The sequence below is a fragment of the Plectropomus leopardus genome, chromosome 12 (genome assembly GCF_008729295.1).
Source record: "Plectropomus leopardus isolate mb chromosome 12, YSFRI_Pleo_2.0, whole genome shotgun sequence".
In the NCBI taxonomy this organism is placed as follows: Eukaryota; Metazoa; Chordata; class Actinopteri; order Perciformes; family Serranidae; genus Plectropomus; species Plectropomus leopardus.
This window is the reverse complement of record NC_056474.1, coordinates 30,967,882-30,987,779: the sequence shown is the minus strand read 5'-3', so window position 1 is coordinate 30,987,779 and position 19,898 is coordinate 30,967,882. Positions and strand designations below refer to the sequence as shown.

Below are 19,898 nucleotides of genomic sequence, written 5' to 3'. Positions count from 1 at the left end.
GCTTATGGCCCCAGGCCCCCAAAACATTACATTTGCCCCTGGTAATAATTATGAGAGCTCAGTTCAAGGGGCTGGATGAGACATGGAGTGATGCGTCCTGTTTTTTGTTTTTTGTTTGAATAATTCCATCCAAAGTCTGATTAAACCTGAAACTAACAAGTAGTCTGTGGAAGTCTAAAGAAGGTACTTTCCACCTCTGCAAATTTGGCTGTTTCAAACACTCTGCTCTGTTTGTCTGTCTCACTGCGCTGCTGTCGGACCATCAGCTGTTTGATCCGTGATATTGAAACGCTGTGGAAGCACATACGACTCGGTTGTCAAACACTCAGCTGTATTCTACAGTCAAAGTCGTTGACTGCATTTGGATCGCCGTGGTGCTATTTTTATTATCATTGGCTGTTTGTGTTGTCTGTCAAAACATGGCTGGAATGCGTTCTATCCACATTCTGTCGACTACGTCTCATATTTCAATTGAGTTATTTCGTGATTTAAATCGTTATCGTTTATCACCCAGCCCTATATATATATATATATATAATTAAATTATACTGTACCCTGTTGTTTTATCCAACCCCCCCATAGCAGTCTGTTTAAAACTCATCATCAAAGATCATATCCAAATGTGGGAATATGGACTGAATGCTCATGTTGTCTACACCCACCAAGTAAACAGAGTCTGAGTGTGTTTTGATGTAGCTTCACGTCCACATGCTGCGTGGCTGGAGTTGGGATGAAAGCAGGCAAATGTTGACAGAAATGTCACATTAATTAAGCACGGACACAGTACAAACATTGAAAGCCTTGTGACACAGCACATACAAGGTAGTTTTTACATTAAAGATCCATGTGAAACATATTTTTTAGTTTATTTTAATTAAAGTGGAAACAGACAAGTGTTTCCAAGTGTATTATTGTTGGTGCTTCTGTTGCAAAGACAACTGTCTAAATTTTCAACAATATTTTAAGTGACAGTTGCTTAATTGTTTAGACCAAAGTCAACACAGTCATCACAGGAGTGACTGTGGCTCAGAGGTAGAGCGGGCAGTAGGAGGGCGGTTAGATCACCTCATGGATACTTGAGTTTAACCACTGGAGGCTGATTTAGGGACTTTAAATAACTCACTGTTTACTTGACACAATAATTGCAATATCTTCCTTGTAGTGTGAACATGTTTACTAAGAATTCTGCATCTCTTTATCATTGGATTTAATGCGTTTTATGGAATTGTAATATTTATAAAAATATTCACAGAAAATACAAGAAGCTCTGAAATCATTTTTTAAAAAAGGTGTGTCTTCATTTGTCCAGTGTAGCGAAATAGTTGGTTTGGGGGTCACTAGGTCACATGACATGGAGGCTATTAAAAAAAAGAAAATGCAGTTATGTCATCAAGTAAACAGTATTTTATTGATAGTCCCTGAATCAACCTCCAGCGGTTAAACACAAGGATGATCTAATGAGATCAAGATCTCATAATTACAAGATCTTATCTCGCAATTACGAGATAAGGTGTCTTTTTTTTATTGTTATTCAGTGAACACAATACACTTCTGTACTTTGATAAGATGTCTCAAAAATAAAAAATTTAGATGTATGTTGGAATAAAAAATAAGTAAAATAATAGTTATTATCCAGGTTGACGACTTTGTATACATTAACTCACTGAACTGCAGTGACAACACACGCTTTTCACAGCTGGTCCGTGACTCATTTTTAGAGATATGTGACAGCACTAAAAACCATCATTAGTCCTTCTTTTCACATGCAGCATGGGTGCAAAGTGATGTGGCTTGTCAGCTTCCTTCAGGCCTGTAATTAGCAGTCCTCTAAACCTGCATTGTCTCTTTAAGGTGGAACTAACTGCGCGTGTCAGAAACACTTAGCAGGGTTTTACAGAGTTGCTCTATAAGTGTGTGTTTGATGTCTTTGGTATTGGAGCGCTTCAGGCGGTCCTCAATTGTTGTCCTTTATGCAGTCAGCTTGTAGTTGCTGCCTGTGATGTGATGGAGCCAGACTGGTTCAGTTTAAACACAGAGCGGTGCTTAGAGTGATGATCTGTCTGCGTGACCTTTCATTACATCAACCTCCACTATGATGGAAGCTGCTCCCTCACCACAGGTACATAACTGTGCCTAATGTCATGAAACGGTGCGATGCGTCGCCCCAGCCCTGTTCATGATTGTCCATTCACTGAGTGGATTGAATTTCTATTGCTATTCCTATGGTTGCATGGTATACTTGCTTAATATTTTAAGAACAGTAAAATTTAAATGTTACTAAAAATTGGTTAATTTGTTAAGAGCAAAAATTCATTGAATTAGAGGAAAACTCCTTCCAGTTTTGAAGAGAATACGCATTGTGTGGAATTTCCATGGAGCTTGGGTTATATTAGTGAGCTCTGACTCTTGATGCTTTTCTAATTTGTCCTGGCAGATAGCTCAACGCGTTGTGACACGTCTGTGTGTTGACAAAAGGTTGGCTGGCCCTCATGTTTACTGTGTGAAATTTGATCTGATTTCTCTAAACCCTTTACCTCTTTCAGTTTTTCCACCGTGACGTCTGAGCTGTACATTGACCATTTGACAGTGAAGATGCCGTCAACAAGGGAAATTCCTGAAAATGCCCTGTAAAAACAAACTATCTGTTTTACCTTAATATTAAGAAATAGTCAGCTACATGGTGGTTTACATATTCTGAAAGGAGTGAGAAGAATTTATTTTATCCCACACCTTCTCCAGAAGTCATTGAATTTTAATTAACCAGCTTCCTTATTAATTAAAATCTATACTCTTATCTAAATTCTTTTACATTATTATTTACTGAAAAAAGAGGAAGATAAACCAGAAAAAAATAAATATTAAGTAACTAAATAAACAGTAACCCCTGTAAACAGCTGCTGATTGTCTCTTCATCCCTGTACCTCCTGAAAATCATCATTTTATACACGATTTTAAACTGATTTATGGTTGGACATTGTTTTGGCTCCACATTAAAACTGTGTCATAGCTCCACCCCACAAATTGATATACATGAACATTTTAAGTTTTGAAATTAAATTTTACCCTTAAATTGTAACTCCCCTCTCAATCTTTGCACAGTTTTTGAATATTTCCTGGTAGTAGGTTATTTTTAGTCTTAAACATTATTTGTACTGTCAACAAACAAATCTGAGATCAGTCTTATCCTTTTATTAATATGACTGCTATATTCTTTGTGAGGTAATCGAGCAGCTAACTGCCCTGGGGGCGAGGAGATACCACAATAGGAGCATGTGAAGCACAACTATTCATGTCACAGCCGAATTCAAATTCAGAGTTCCACGTCCTAATCAAATGACCCCTTTATTTAACCCTTAGGGCTCGCTTTAATATTATACACATTCATATTGCTCTGCGCACAAAATGCGTTTGTCATGATGCCACTATGTTTTTAGACAAAAAAACCAAAAAAAACAACAAACACAAAAAAATGAATTATTTGTAACATACTACATGCAAAGTAGATTTTTTTATGATGATCCCAGTCTGGAATATGTTAATGATTAACAGCAGCATTGATTGTGAAAGTGCACACCTAGTGGAAATAACGTGTATATATATGTATTTTCTTCATATGATAAATATGATTTTAAAAAATGACATCATCTGGTGAAAAATAGTGAAAATGACAAATTCCAAGGCAAAAGTCCAGAATGATGCCCAGAAATAATACTATGCATGTTTTTATGCTTCAATGACTTGAGGATCAAAAATTGCAGGTTGAATGGGTTTCAATGGAGCATTTTTTGCACCTAACAGTATGATTTGAAATAATTTTGTTTACACAGTGTACTTTAGACGTATTGTAGGAGATTAGATGGCAATTCCGAGATTAAAAAAAAAAAACAAAAACCCAATTTTGCCAAAATGTATGCCATATGCAGGAACACAACCAAAATGATCAAGAAATGAAATCAAACTCATATAAAATATGCCCAACAGTCCCAAAGGGAACTAAATAAGGCAGGTTTCATGTTAAGGATATTATGTACTAGTTGTGTATGCATTTCAGTGTCTTCAAGGGAGGAACAATATTTTGGTTTCAGCTTGGTCTCACATCAACATCACTGAACTCTGCGTGACCTACAGTCCCTGCACAAGCCCCGCCCCTCAGCCACGCTGTCAGTTTCGACATAGCGTGATTCCCAAACACCACTTCTGCTCCGTGTCTCCCCTAGCTGATGCCACTCTGGCCGACCACCAAGTTCTCATGTGGTCAGACTTGGACCTGATTGCAATATACAGTAAGGTGTCTGTCTGTAGCATCTTTATAGACATGCAACATCAGCTATTGCTCAGTGGGGTACCGCGTGCAGTGTGTGCAGTGTGTGCAGTGTGTGCAGTGTGTGCAGAGTGTGTAGAGTGCTGTGAGTGTTTGGGCTGTTGGCCGCAGGGCATTATTCAGCCCTGTGTGGCTTACCTTGTCATTACAGTGTGGTGACTCAGTGTTTACGTGTGGGGGGGCTCTTTATGTGTACTTGTGTATGCACTTGTGCACTTGTGCACTTGTCAGGTTGCAAACATCAGTTCAGCGGCTGTGCATGGATGAGAGTGTATGTATACAGGACTGAGTCACATGGTTGAGCTGCCAAGAGGAAGGCCGCATCAGACCAATTTTCTCTGATCAACTCATTGCTTCATACACACACAGACGCTCACATGTTTTACTTTTGTACTTGTGAGGACCCTTTCTGACATAAAGCATCCCACCCTGACCTTAAGCACTACAGCTACATGCCTAACCCAGCGAACAACTGAAAGTAAACACATACGTAATGTCCGTAATCCTCATTATACAGGAGGACTGTGTGTTCTCAGTACAGTAGGTCAAACGTTAATCAGGACATCGTAATTGCACTATTCACGTTCTGTTTCTCCTCTATGACTATTCAAGTTTGCTGAGTACTGTGTTATTATCACTGATAGTGATTGTGGACAGGGTTCCTAAGGTCATTAAAAACCTGGAAAAGTCAGGTATTTTGCAAATAGTAATTTCCAAGACTGGAATGTTTTTTGAAGACCATCATGGTTTTGGAAAAGTCATGGATATCTGTTTCACAGACCTGTATAATAACACATGATGTGTCTAAGGACCGTTGGAAAATTTAAAATCCAACGATAATTTCTGTTTTTGCCGTTACTGGCTATGATAAAAGGTGAAATCACCAAAAACAAAAAGAAAAAAAATAACTGAAATGTTTTCTTACAAAATTACCCTAAAAAAGTTTTGATAAAAAATCACTAACATTTTTTTTTTAATCACCAAAATTTTGTTTTTAAAAATAGCCACAAACAAGCCAGAATATTTCTTTAAAAACTTTTTTTAAAGAGAAAGAAAAAGAAGCCAAAATGTTTTCTTTGCAATCACAAAAAAATGACCAAAATGTTTTCTTTAAAAATGGTTAAACAAAAGCCAGTTTTTTTTTTATTTAAAATTTTGAAAAAAGAAAGTAAAATAAACATAAAATAAAGCCATTTAAAGTTGTTTGCCTTCCTTAAGCAATAAAAAACAGGAGTCCCTCTCCAGTCTCCAGTCCTTCAAATAAAAATATTTGACATGCCCTCCCTCTTTTTTGCACCTCGCCCTCCCCTCTCATAAGTCACAAGCAGTCCCTTAGTTATGTTTAAATATACAGTTCTAATCCTGTTCTGAATTAATTATTTCTTTTAAGAATAATAGACATTTAAAAGAGCTATTAAATATAAATAAAAAAGAACTGTTAAGAACAATCAATGGTTGTGTCAGAGAATTCATGTTCTTGAACATTTGCCTCAAAGTCATGAAAAAGTCATGGAAATGTATAGGTAAAAATGTGTATGAACCTGTATAGATAAAAGTCCAGAAATGAGACTTTGAAATGAAGTTGTAATAAAGTGGAATTATCCTTTAACTTAAACCAAAGTTTGACATGAAGTCTAAAGATCAGTCTTAGTCCCCAGAAAGCCTGTTAAGGAAGTGAGAACTGAATAAAATGTTGTCACTTTCCAAACATGTCCTTCCTCTCTCTCGAGGTTAAAGAAGAATGGAGGTTACAATGGAACCAGTGTTTCCCCCCAACTTGCAACACTTGTTTTATCTTGCGTGTGTTCTCTCTACCCTTCTGTATCCCCTCTCTAAATTTAGATGTTTTTGTGGGTCCAAGGATGCAGTATAGGTGTAACTTCTCACAATGTATTTTCTTCCCTCAGCAGCAGTTTGAGGATTTTGACTGTCATAGTGGATAAATGATCTGTTGATCAGATCAGAGCTGATCAGATCGACGCATAAGAGGAGCAGCTGCTACAGAAGCAGTTTTTGACTCAGCGCAAAATTTAAAAAAACCCGAAACAAAACAAAAAAAGCCATTAAGATTCACTTTCACTGTGCCTGGCATTCTACTGCTCAATCTGTGCCCAGAGTGCAGTCTGAGAGTGTGGCACAAATCAATAACTGAATACTATTTATATATTTAAATAGTCCGGTGCCAAAAATAAGAAATATCAAAAAAAAAAAAGGTGGCAGCAGGTGTTTTACTTGTGGCTGTAGACACCACACCTGTCACAATGGGTTACATTAAAGCACATCATTTTTCACATTCCTTGGACAATATTTTGCACATTCTTGCACAAAAGTTTTACAGATATGTTGTACATTTAAAAAAAAAACTTTGTAAAAGACAATGTAAATGTAAATTTAAAATGTTAATCTGTTTTTTTTTTTTATTCATGCCTCTTTACAACTTGCAGTACTTGCCTTTATAATTCTATTTCTCTGCTGTGATTACTTTTATGCATCAAACACCAAGGTATTATATGTGAAAACCTACTTGGCAATATGCCAAGCCAGAGACATAAGCACAATAATGGCGAGCACTGTGGATGTTACAGACGTGTACTGGCTGTGACTAATAGCTAGAAATAAGAATGAAAATCCATGAAGCTCTCCTCTGCTGCTGGAACACAGTGGAAGACTTTGTGGAGAAAATGTTCATCTCCTTTGAACGACTACATAATGCACTTCTCAAAAGGCCAACTTTGGATCCAAGCTCACTTTCCTGTTCAAAATTTCCATGCCACTATTCTCCCTGCAGGACCAGAATCCCATATAATCGCAGTGTTATTCAGTCTGCTCTTTATTTCTCTTTCATTCCATCCAGGCCAGGAGTCCCCGGCCCTCTGACAGCCAAATCTGTGCGAGTGTCCTGGGCTTGGCAGAGCATCAGGACCCTCTGGCTTCAGAGACCATGTCTGATGGAGAGGTGCTGCCCCCCACAGTCCCCTTCACAAGGGGCTGTAAAGCCAGAGCTAGTCTACCTGTGGGCCGCTCCAGTGGTCAAACAAGAGAGATGCCGCTTGGTAGGTAAACAAACACTCACACACACATTACAGGCTTGGATTGCAAATGTGTTTTATAATCATAAACGTTCAGTGCTTTGACATTGGGTATCTGCCCATACTGAGTCTGATCTGATACTAAAATCATCTTTAAATATGTATCAGACACATTAAAATAACTGCTGTAGCCTGTTCAATTTGACAAAGCTGTACAAACTACTTCGTGCAAATATAAAAGGTCCTAGTTCAGGAATAATAAGTTTAGAAGCTTAAATTATTGATTGGATATTGATAAGAGTTTAACAGGAAAGGGCAACTCATGGAACTGATGCAACATGATGCAAGCAGTAGGGGAAAAGAAAACTCAGTCTGTTGGAGTTGTTGTAACTACAGGGACACTTAGGGAATGGAGCTTCTTCTCTCACAGGATCTCTAACTGGTTATAGAAACTGGCTGCAGAGACCACATTAACCAGCCAGCAGATAAGTTTCATTGTGGCCTGTTATCAAGTCGCTCATGAAATTACCATCAGTTAACGACATGCTTTTTGTCGTTCAAACTGGAGAAAGTGAAATTGCAAGAAAAAAAAAGCTGTTTCCAATTCATTCATTAAATCTGCGTAATTTGCCAACCTGGATGTCAGAACTTGTGGGTGCACTTAAATAACTTTTCACATTTGCACACAGCAGTACTCTGTCACATACGCAGTGTAATGCTTTGCTTTAAGCTAAGTTAAGCTATGTAAAAGAGAACAGAACTGCATCATGTAGCAGAGTGCAGTCTAAGTGTAGCAGAGTTCAGTAAAGAAAAACAGCAGCTGGCAGTAAACAAAGGGCAGAGTGCAGTAAAGAAACACAGCAGAGTACAGTAAAAAATATAGCAGAATGCAGTAAAGAAATGCAGCAAAGAGACTCATTAGAGTCCAGTAAAGAATTCAAGGCTTCAGTTGAATGTTCTGTACTGCTTTGGGTTTCTAACTCACTCAGAGGCCTTAAGGTCCATTATGGTGCTTTCATTTGTAAGACGATGACATTTTGCCACAGACAGCCTTCAGGCAAATAAACGCTGTCATTTGTCCGAAACCCTTAAATTTCCTCAAATATCATAAGGTCAACGTCAAGGACAGGATTTTCAAAAAACCAATGAATGTAAGAGTTTCACTCTCCAGCACTCTGTGAGCAGTCAGCATTGTTAAAGGGATGGGTTTCATATTTATATAATTCTCGATTTGTATAATATATTTACTGTCACAGAGGCTTATTTCAGACATGGCACATTCAGATTGATGATGATGTATGAGTGTTATCACAATGTACAGTCTGTGAGAGACTGAAAACCGTGTGTGTGTGTGTGTGTGTCAGGTGTGTTGTACTTGCAGTATGGGGAGGAGACAAAGCAGGTCCGGATGCCGGCTGAGATCAGCAGTCGGGACGCTCTGCGGGCTCTGTTTGTCACTGCCTTCCCACATCAGCTCACCATGAAGATGCTGCAGTCTCCCAACATGGCCATCTACATCAAAGACACCAGCCGCAATGTCTACTACGACCTGGACGACATCAGGTGAGGACATTTTTGTGTGGACATGATCAGTTAAACTGATGAGCTGAAGTACACCATCATGTGCAGATTACTGTATTACAGAATAAACCTAAATTATACAACATTCAGTTCTGACCAAGAAATTTCATTGGTCAGCAAGACATTTAGAATGTGCTCAAATCTGCATGACAGCACACCTCCCTCATCACTGAAAATATAATGTACTGATGACACAATGTCAAAAAAGTCTCCACAGCATTAGTGAATAACAGCTCAAACTATGAAGATTAACAGCCAACTCACTAATGGTGTAAACTATAAACTAACACAAGATGACAATAACCAGCATAAAAGAAAATGTTCTCAACAGACACATTATAAACACTGACACAAAGTGACTTTTGCCTTTTGGGACATCAAACAGCAAAACTAACTGCAAAACTAAAAACTACTTAGTCCAGCACTGGGCATGATGGGAAATAAAGGCTATGTCATTGGGACCACAGTGAAAATGTTTTGAAAGGCTAAACGTCATCAAAAATGGATGGAAGCAGAACATTCCGTTAGATAACAACATGTGAATTTTGGAAATGATCTCCCTGTTTTCATTAATTTTGACTTTTTTACCTCCATCTTTAATTATTGGAAATGTTTGTCATCCTACATCAGCTGTGCCGTGACACAGAGCTACTAGTTTGCAGATGTAGTGATAACATCTGTGTGTGAAAAAATCTTTTTTTTCTGCGGATATTTTAGTCGTGACAAGACTGAGCTAGCTGAAAATTTCTGTGTTTATATCGTGTATTTATTTAGTTTGAGAAACCCCACGATCTCTAGAAAGCAAAAGTACAAGTTTAAGTCCTTTAATCCTACAAGTGCATTTAAGCAATTGCAACTTACAACAAACAATTGCAATTAAGCAACTTCACACACACACACACACACTCGCACACACACGCATACATGCGAACATGAATAATAGGGGACTATCTAAGTGTACTATCCAAGAGGGAACCTTTATTAGCAGTCATTTTAAAAATACAAAACTAGAATTGAAAATTTACTTTTGAGGTCTTCTTTCACAATATTACTGCAAATGTGATTTTTACAATTTTTTAAAGAAATTGCCAAGAGGGGACCTGAAGCCTTGAGCGACGTCTGCCTATCAAAGGGGGGACATCCATATACTGCAGTCAAACTGGTTTATCCTGGTTCTCTCACCTATAGAGTNTGCACACACACACACACACACACACACACACACACACACACACACACACACAGACACACAGAGATTAAACTGACACTGTGTGTTCTGTTTGCTTCCAGAAATATCCCATCTCACTCCTGTCTGAAAGTCTATCATAAAGACCCAGCACATGTGTTCAACCGCCACGCTAGACCTGCCAACACAGAGGGACGGGTGAGTCAGCCAAAACTTCTGTCCTCAGCCTTCATATAGTGCATGGCGTCCTGCAGCGATGCACTGAGCAGAAAGTGTGTTTCACACATGACTGATAAGATTTTGATGTGACTGTATAGCAGGAACATTATGTGCTTATTAAGACAAGCAAAACAACATGCCACATACAACAGATGAGTGTGTTAAATGCATCGGGCTACTACACATGCACTGATTGTGTGTGCTGTAATTATATTTCACACTAGATTATGATAAATGTGTTTAAGTTCAACCTGTATTAGGTTGTCTTAACCCTTTAAAAGCTGGAGCAGCATCACTTTTCTTGTGCTGATTTAAGAGTCTTTCACAAGTATTTCAACCTTTCAGCCCTGAGCAATTTTCAAAAACATGGGAAATCACGGCATAAATGTTTCACAAATTAGTAGATTTAGAAAATTGCTTTAACAAATCTAGGGGAAAATGTGTAGGGAAAAAAAGAAGAAAGCTAGGAAAAAACTAAATTTGTATTATCATAATTACACATTTAAAATTAGTATAAGTATTATTATTTTTAAGCACCTTTCCCAGGTCATTTCCTTCTCTGTTTGTTTTTACCTTTTTCTTTTTACATTTATTTATTTATTTTCACTACTTTAAAAAAATTCTTGCCCCTTTTTTAGGTATTTTCTTATTTTGTTGCTTATTGCCTTCTTCCCATGTTTTTGAATGAAATCAAACACACATTTTTTATTATTTCAAAGGGTTAAAATATGTTAAACCTACATAAAAGTAATTTCACACACAAATAAGCAGCACTGCAATCTGGCAACCCATCAGCAAACAGTATGACAACTTCAGGCCTGTGGGGGCAATGGCCAGTATTTCGACTGCAGCCAGCCAGTCATTTCAGCTTACCTCCATAAACAAATATCTGCATATGAATGCAAATAGATGAATAAAAAGGCTGATAAAAAGCTTTCTTGTCGTCAGCGGATAGGTTCGGAGATTTCATTTAAGCCGAGCAGCAACCTCCGGGGCTGAAAAATGAAGCCAACACAGAACTTGCCAAAAACTGCATTTTAATTAACATATTTACAGCCTGGTTCAAAAACCGTTTTGGCCTCTAGCTAATTTCAGCATATATGCACACTGTACAGGGAGTGAAGTTTTTTATAAGGTGAGAAATACTTCATGTGTTTGACATCCATACTCTTGAGGCCACTTAACAGCCGCCGTTGTTGCCTTCAGGAAGATCCGCCTCCAAGTCACTTACATGGTTGTAAATCTTAAACTGCAGCTCAGGTTGTAGTGAGTCTTGGCTATTGATTCTTGTAGTTGGTGGTGCAATCCCCAGTTCTTCTTCTGTCAACATGTTATAGAGCAAGACACTGAACCCCAGAGAGTTTATAATGTTGGTGTGTGTGGAAATCATGTAGGTGGCTTTGGACAAAAATGAAATAGCTCCAAATGTTACTACTTATGAAACCATACATTTTAATTTATACACATATGTTTTTGTACAGATTAATTATTAAGCTTTAGATTAATTGGTATCTATGCTTTTGAGCTTTGGAGAGCCAGCCAAGCTGTCCTCCTGTCTCCAGTGTTTATGCGGCTAAATTCCACGTGGTCTGTCAACATCGCGTTACGGCCACGCCGCGGCCTCTGGAGCCAATCGCGGCCGTTCTAGTGCTGGCCATGGAGTGTCTCAGCTGCGTCCCAGATATGGAAACCGCTCTGTGGAGAATATGCGTCAAGTCTTTTTTTTTTTTTTTTTTTTTTTTTTTTTTGCTGGAGACAGACAGCAGTCACATCAAGCCATGCAGAGTAGATCATACCAGGCAGGAAGTCAAGCAGCAGTGCATCTGCTCAATTTTCAGAATAAAGCGTCTTGCATGGACTCTGGATCATGTTTCACGCAACTAAAACTTCACATCAACAGTGTCTGCTCCTTCTCCCTCCAGCAGCCTGTTGTTCTGTCCAGTAGGACAATCAATTCTCCTAACAGCCACTGTGCATGAAATAGACAGAAAGTAGATGATAATCAACAACAGTACTGTATTTTTTTAAAACAAAAACACTGTGAAATCTCCTAAATATCTATTTCGTTCATAATTAAATCAATAATTATTCATCTGTATTAATCTTAAGATGAATATGTTTTCAACTCAAACACAGCCACTAATTTTCAATCTCTTCCATGTCTAACTGGATTTTTTTCATGCCGATGTGTATAATTATCAAGGTAAACATGTTGTTTTAACTGAAACACAGCAAAAATTCTTTGATGTACTTGTTTCCTGGCTGGACTTCAGGCTGTAGCACAACAAAGAAGGTAAAAACATCAATAAACATAAGTTAACCAGACAGAAAAGAAGAGCATTTATAAATGTAGCCTACTCAGCCATATGGTAGAATCACAAAAATCAAGAAAAGATAACCTCAAAATTGAGGGGAAATGACAAAATAATAGCACAATCTCAGAAAGTCTACAGAATAAGCCGACAGGACGCTCTGCTTCCAAAACGCTCTCGGACGGAGGACGGAGCAAAACAGTGTCATAGACATAATGTCATCAACACGTTGCCGGTGGAATCGAGGCGTTACATAGGATAACCACGTTCTAGCTAAAGCTCTGTACTGCACACAGACATAAGTCATAGTCATCTCAACAGCTCACTCACAAGAAGAAGGCAAAAAGGTGTGCTTTCCAAAATGTTGAGCTGTTCCTGAAGAATGCTGTCAGTAATCATAATAAAATATTTGATATACCTGAAATCTTGATGTGACCACATTTGACAGTATAAGAGGTTTTCAGCAAGATGTGGATGATGGAAATAAGATCTCTGGATCTGCACAGAGAATATAATAGGAAGGAAGAACAAGACACGCAGCCTAAGTAAATAAAAGTCAAGGAATCATAAGGACAGATATCAGACTAACGTAGAGTACGTAGTGTCAGTATACATTCCATTTCCCCACAGATGAGTTCTCCCTGTGCATGCTGCAGTGCCTTGCGCTGCACATGACCCACGTGAACAGACAGTGGTCTGTGTGTGTGGGAGTGATATGAGGAGAGTCAAGTTCAACAAGGCCACAGTCAGCATGCTGTACTTCAGAGGTGATGCAACAACAAATATTTCACCGTTTTTTGACCCATAATTAGAGCATTTTCTCTGCTGCGTGGGCTTACTTTGTAGATTTTTGTTTTGAAATTATGTTTGTAGACAACTAATTTGAAACAGCAAAAGAGAAATTTTTCAATTTGCATCAAGTTACATCTTCAAGCTAGTAGTTTTTCATTGAGTCAAAGAAATGTCTTTGAGCATAATCCAGGCAGCAATTCCATTCTCCTAAAAACAGAATTATGAAAACAATTTAATAATAGATAAATGTGATTTATAAGAGGCAGGCTTAAACCAGTTAAAGATTCTGGACTTCTGGACTGGATGTTGCAGATTGGTTGATTTGAACATCTGATTAGAGGTCACTGATTGTTGCAGCAACAGTATTTCTACTAACATATTTCACTGAGCATGAAATATGGAATTCAAACTGTCTTTAAAGTAAACTTGGGTTTGAAATAGAATCACAGTATTTTTAAAGGACCACGATGGACGTTTTTATCACTGTCTTTGTTAACGCCAATGGACCTCTGGGCACAGTTAGAGGAGATGCTTGTGCTCAAATAGTATTGGTTAAAGACACATACGTTGGTCACGCATCAGTTAGTACTTTTTACTTCTTTCAGTTTATATGTAAAGGTCAAAGGTCAGCGTCATTGTAGCATTCTAATGTTCGGCAAAAACACTTTTCTGGCCACTATTAAATGCCATTACTAAGAACAGATGGGGAGACGTGTGGTCAGTTGCTGAATTAGTGACACTAACCTTGAAACTGTCCTGATTGCAGAGAACTTCTGTGCTGCCGGCTTGAAGGTGTGTATAGAGCATCCATGTTTTACAATTTGTGGTTTCTTTGCAGCAACATCCCAATTTAAAGTATTGTCAACTGTCATGGCCTCAGCTTTGTGGTCAGCCACAGGCCCCTCAGTTTTGCTGATGCTGAGCTTTAGCTGATTGTCGTCAGTCTCTAAGTGAGACTGGTCCCTGGTTGGACATTATTCACTAGAATAATAAATGTCAATGTCAATATCGTGACCACTTTGCAAAAAAAAAAAAACACTAAATACTTTTTATTAAATTCATCCAAGTCCTACTACATACATGATTTGTAAGTCTGGACAGAGATGGATATAAATTGTAATGACTGGTTTGCAGAGGTGTACAGCTGCCAGGTGGTTATTTAAGTTCTTGTCATCATGACACCTGCAACATGTTTTTCTGGTGGTTTATGGGTGTGCATGAAAGTCAAAATATTTTCAACTTTTCCGCACTGCAGAAGTTGCACTGCTCGTCTATATTATTTATGGCCACACACATGCAGCCCCTTTCCACAGCTGTTTTTCCAGACGCACTACAAGGCATTTTTGGAGTGGTCGACACTGGCATGATGCATGTCATTGTGATAACCCCTTTAATCTAACATGCTTACGATATATCACAAAGACGGGTACTCTGCTCATCTACTGATGTAAATATGTAAATGCACACTCCTCCACAGGGGCTTAACAGATCCATGTGTTTTATCAACAGTTCAGATACTTATTTGTTGTACGACCAACACAGTGGCATCATTAAAATGAATGAGGAGAATAAATGAGTGTGCTGACGGGAACTACACATGTTCTCTGGTTTTCTCATAAATTAATCTTAATTTCACCGCAGCCAACATGTTCATGTCTGTAGGAACATTTGGTGGAGAGGTCATGAGACGGCTGTGGGACTTTGACAGTGTCCATGCGTCAGAGCTGTCCTGATAACATTCCTCTGCTTTCCATCCATGAGTTTGGGATGTTTATAAAATGCCCAATTACACACTATCACTGTGCTGCCAGTTACTGGGATTACTGCAGCTTTTTGTCAGCAAGGGTCTGATTCTGTCAGGAAACCAAGACGCTGTTCTGCTCCCACTAGTCTGACAGATAAGATGCTGACAGAGAAGTTCCTCCTTCACTGTTCTCTGTCTCCTGTTTATCTCTGCTGTTCTAATACACCATAACAGTATATGTGACCTACAGGCAGTCCTGTGTCTCTGTGGAATGTCCTCTGTTCATTCCCATGTTATAGACTGCATACATGCTTGAAAACAGACCTTCCTGTACATAACTTAACATAAAGAATCTGAAGATTCAAGTGAGTGTTTGTCTGGGTATAACTCCTATTCAGTCATGGTTTCTCTCCAGTTGTGTATTTCTGCTGACCTCAAGATATATCACTTTAACACCTGGATCAGCATCGGTTTTCTTGTTCTGCATTCAGATGCCTTTCACTAGCATTTAAACTTCTGAAAACTGGAAAAAAAATGGATTGATTTCTTTCAAAAACATGAAAAAACATAATGAGTAACTGCAAAAAAAAAACAGTTAAAGGTGACAAGGAAGTGATCTAAAAAAATAGCTGGGCAGGATTATCAGATAGATATTACCAAAAAAAGAAAAAAAAACAGATAAAAATGTTCAGAAAATGACATTTATAATTCTCTTAATGATGTATTTGAAATAAAGTTACATAAAAAAGAAAGAATTTATTTATTTTTTTCAGCAATTTCTTGAGGATATTTTCTTCTTGTGACGGTTTGTGGAACCGTGGGTGACGGAGGACCCAGGAGCAAACACACAGACAGGTAGGGAACAATTAACAAAGAGTTTAATGAGGTAATGATGAGGAAGGGAATGGATCCGGGGGGAAAGGAGCCGGGGATCGTAGGGGCTGAAATGGCAGGTGAAGCTGGGGATCGTGAAGGCAGCTGAGGCAGGTGAGGCTGGTGAGGTGGAGGGCGGTGGAGATCCAGAGGAGTTGGTCGAGGCGAAGGACAGTGCACGACGACGAGGCGCTGGAGCTTGGCGGCGGGGAGGCAATGGAGGAAACACACAAAAACACGATGAGCAAAAATCCAAACACATGAGAGAATCCCAGGAAGCACACAGTAAAAAATCTCTAGGTGAGACGGCCTATCTACCACGTGTGAAGCAGGCAATAATCTGGCGCCGATGAGAGATGAAGCCGGAGTATTTAGGCAGTGACGAGATGATTGCAGATGAGGCGCAGGTGAGGAAGTGCGTCCCGCGCTCCAGCACCCGGAAGCCACGCCCAGCCCCTACAACAGAGAGAGACAGACAAAACCAAGCATGCACCAAGTCAGTCAAGCACTCACAAAAACACCCAGAGCACCACACTTCTTTCACTTTTCCTTAGCTTACTTTCAGGTAGTTTTCTTCTTTTTTCTTTTTATTAATTTCTTGCTCATGTTTGGGCCATTTCTTGTTGAGTTGCTTGTCACCCTCTTCTCATGTTTTTGAAAGAAATCAAGCCAATTTGAAATTTAAACATTTGAAATATCATACAACAGGCAAGTTTGCATTCTGCATTCAAACCCCAACCCCCAACCCCAACATATTCTGAGATAGTCTGTCTTTAAAGTGATAATTGGGGATGTTTGAAGTGGGGCTGTATGAGATACTTATGTACAGTCAGTGTGTTACGTACAGGTAGGTCGACACACTCCCAGTTTGCAGAAACACACAGTGCACCTCAGCATTACCCAGTTGTGTAGAGGGGTTGATATCAAAATGTGTTTTAGCTGCCTTAAAAAATGGCCTTCCTAAAAAATACAAAATTTGTCTAAGCGGAAGCTGTATTGTGAGTGTTTTCACCCTGAAGTTTCATTTCAGTTGCATCACGTAACAGACGCTAACAGCTCCCTCTGACCCAAACAGCTGACCGGTGGTGGATGAGAAATGTAGTTCCAAAGGAAAAGGCTGTGTGACAGTGAGGTAAAGCAGTAAAAATACTCTCAATACAGCGTCCGCTTAGACTGTTGTATTTCTAAGGTAGGCCTTTTTTAAAAGTGGCTGAAATATGTTTTGATATCAACCCCTGTGGGGTTCGCCCCGTCTGTTTCTGCAAACCTGGAGCGCACTGACCGCCAGCTACTGTATGTAACACACAGACGTAAGTATCTCATACAACCCCACTTCAAAAATCCACAACTATCCCTCTAAGGCTCTAACACACCAAGCCGACTGTTGGCTGTTGGTCAATGTTTGGCCATCAGTGATGGTCTATGGCCCTACTTTTCAGGGTCTGTCTTGAATCTGGCACTGGTCACCCCCTGTTATGTGTTTTTCTGTCATTTCAGCATGTTGAATTGGTGTCAGCAGATGCAGTTTCTTTACAGATTTGCGCAAAAATTTAGTGAAAGATTCGAAATGTCGATAAAACACAATTGTGAGATGACTGCGTTTCCAGCGAGGGATGTTGTGCGACTTCTCCTCTGGCGATAACATTCCAGGAAGCATGGCAATGGATGTTCAGAACATTAGCAGCTTTATTTCTATTGCATCCACCACACTAGCCGTCAATATTTCCAATCCAAGGTCACGTAGGCGTGTTACGGAGCCATAATAGGAAAGACGAGCCCCTTATATGTGGCAGTGGTAGTCCATGATTTCAGAGAGGAATTGTGGATCCAAAACTTCCAGATGATCCACTCAACTTAATTAGAGTTATGTGATGCAATAACAGCTCTTGTAGCTCCTGCTGCATCATGAGGGAGTCAGTTCCTACTGACAAGCATATAGCCATAGCATCATGTGACCTAGAAAAGCCAAAAAAGCGTTTACATTGCAGTTTTGTAAAATATGACTTTTACAAATCGCCTACCATACCACCTCATATGAGCATAAAAACTTAAAACATAAAAACGAATGAAAACCTGCTTTGTGTTTGCTTTTCTTTAAAATAACTCCACGTCTGTGCCAGCAATGTTACATTCACTTTCAGCTATGCGTGCTGTACACTGCACTGTGCAGTCACCAGGTAAATATGTCAGCACAACATAACATCATGTCATACACATGATATGGCACATGACTTCTGCTTCATACATCAGATTTTTCTAAAAATACATCAATAATTATTGCTGTTGAAGGCTGATGGTGTGTGTGTGTGTGTGTGTGTGTGTTGAGTTAGCGTGCAGAGAGAAGATGCCGCCTGAGAGCCAGTCAAAAGTGAGTCACAGTTGGAGAGAGATTTTGTTGTTGTGGGGAATCTGTGTCAACTCCATTTGTGCTGGAACAATAATTTGATTGACAGCCTGCTCTCCTTGTGTAACTGGTCCGGACGTTACACTGCGGGCATCATTTTATGTTGGATTTTCAGACTCCTAGCAGTTTATGTGTTATGACATGTCGGCTCTGTGTAGGTTTAGAGATCAACGCCCTTTGAAATCAAGTGATAGATTTGAATGGTGTCACCCACTCAAGTCGTACGGGCTGCTGTGCACCTCTCATCTGCACTGCTGCAGGATTATTGACTGCGTTCCTGCTCAGGTAACATTTTTCAAAGCTTTGTGTTTTTTTGTATTTTGGAGTAGGAGCTGCACAAAGTCAACAGGTTATATCAACGTGTAATTAAACTCGTAGTGTGCAGTCGGTTAGATCTGAGTGTGGAACCTCAATAATGAGTGCCTGCTGAAATGTGTTTATGAGGTAAACTTAAGACATTATATGTGATCGGTCATTTTATTGATTTCACACTGTGCTGTGTTACTTTGGCAACACTTTATTGAAAGGAGTGTGCTTAAGACTGACATGACACCTGTCATTAACATGAAGAAGTCGTAATGAATGTTTATGACTGTTGCCAATAAATGTCATTCAGGCACTTGTGTCATCTTTAATACAAAGTTGACATTGTATGAGATTCTTTGTTATGACAGCTTGACATAAGACAACAGAAACATGCCATAACAGGCCTTGTTATCAAATTCTGAGAAACTATTTAGCTTGATGTGTTAATATTACATTAAACTGTCATATGTGGTTGCTTTTGACATCATGAGACCCATATTAGTCATAAATAATTTTTTTGACCTCAACTACAATGGTGCAATTTGGACTTTTCAAATGCCTTTATATACCCGAAAAGCAAAAGACAAGTCAAGAGAGTTTTAATGTTTTTGTTTTTTGTCCTTGAGGAAGTTTCTTCAAATTTGGTAAAAATGTCCACTTGGACTGAAAGACTGATCAGATTTAAGTGTTCATAGATCAAAGTTCAAGGTCACTGTGACTTTGTTTGTCTCAATCTTGTGAACGTGATGTCTCAAAACGGCTTGTGAGAATTTTTCCTAATTTGGCACATTCACTTGGACTCAAGGATGAACTGATTAGATTTTAGTGGTCAAAGGTCAAGGTCAAAGTGACCTTGCATCCATCTCATTCTCGTGAGTGCAGTATCTCAAGAACACCTTGAAGGAATTTCTTCAAATTTGGCAAGTGTCAATTTGGACTCAAGAATAAACTGATTAGAATTTGGTGGTCATAGGTCAAAGGTCCCTGTGACCTCACAAAACATGGTTTTGGCCAAAAGTCATGAATTCATACACTGATTGTGGCACAATTTCCCACAAATGTCTATCAGGAAAAACGTATGTAATCATGACATTTTATATTCTAAATGTCAAAGGTAAACTTCATTGTGAC

General features: G+C 39.0%; 1 protein-coding gene across 1 annotated transcript in view; it reads left to right on the top strand.

Annotated features, from left to right (window-relative positions):
• LOC121951855 (sickle tail protein-like) overlaps nucleotides 1-19,898 on the top strand; it is a 104,656-nt gene that overhangs the window by 43,213 nt on the left and 41,545 nt on the right. The window contains exons 3-5 of the mRNA XM_042498341.1: nucleotides 7,176-7,374; nucleotides 8,715-8,913; nucleotides 10,222-10,315. Coding sequence (XP_042354275.1) covers nucleotides 7,176-7,374; nucleotides 8,715-8,913; nucleotides 10,222-10,315 — 492 coding nt within the window. The remainder of the gene's footprint in view (nucleotides 1-7,175; nucleotides 7,375-8,714; nucleotides 8,914-10,221; nucleotides 10,316-19,898) is intronic.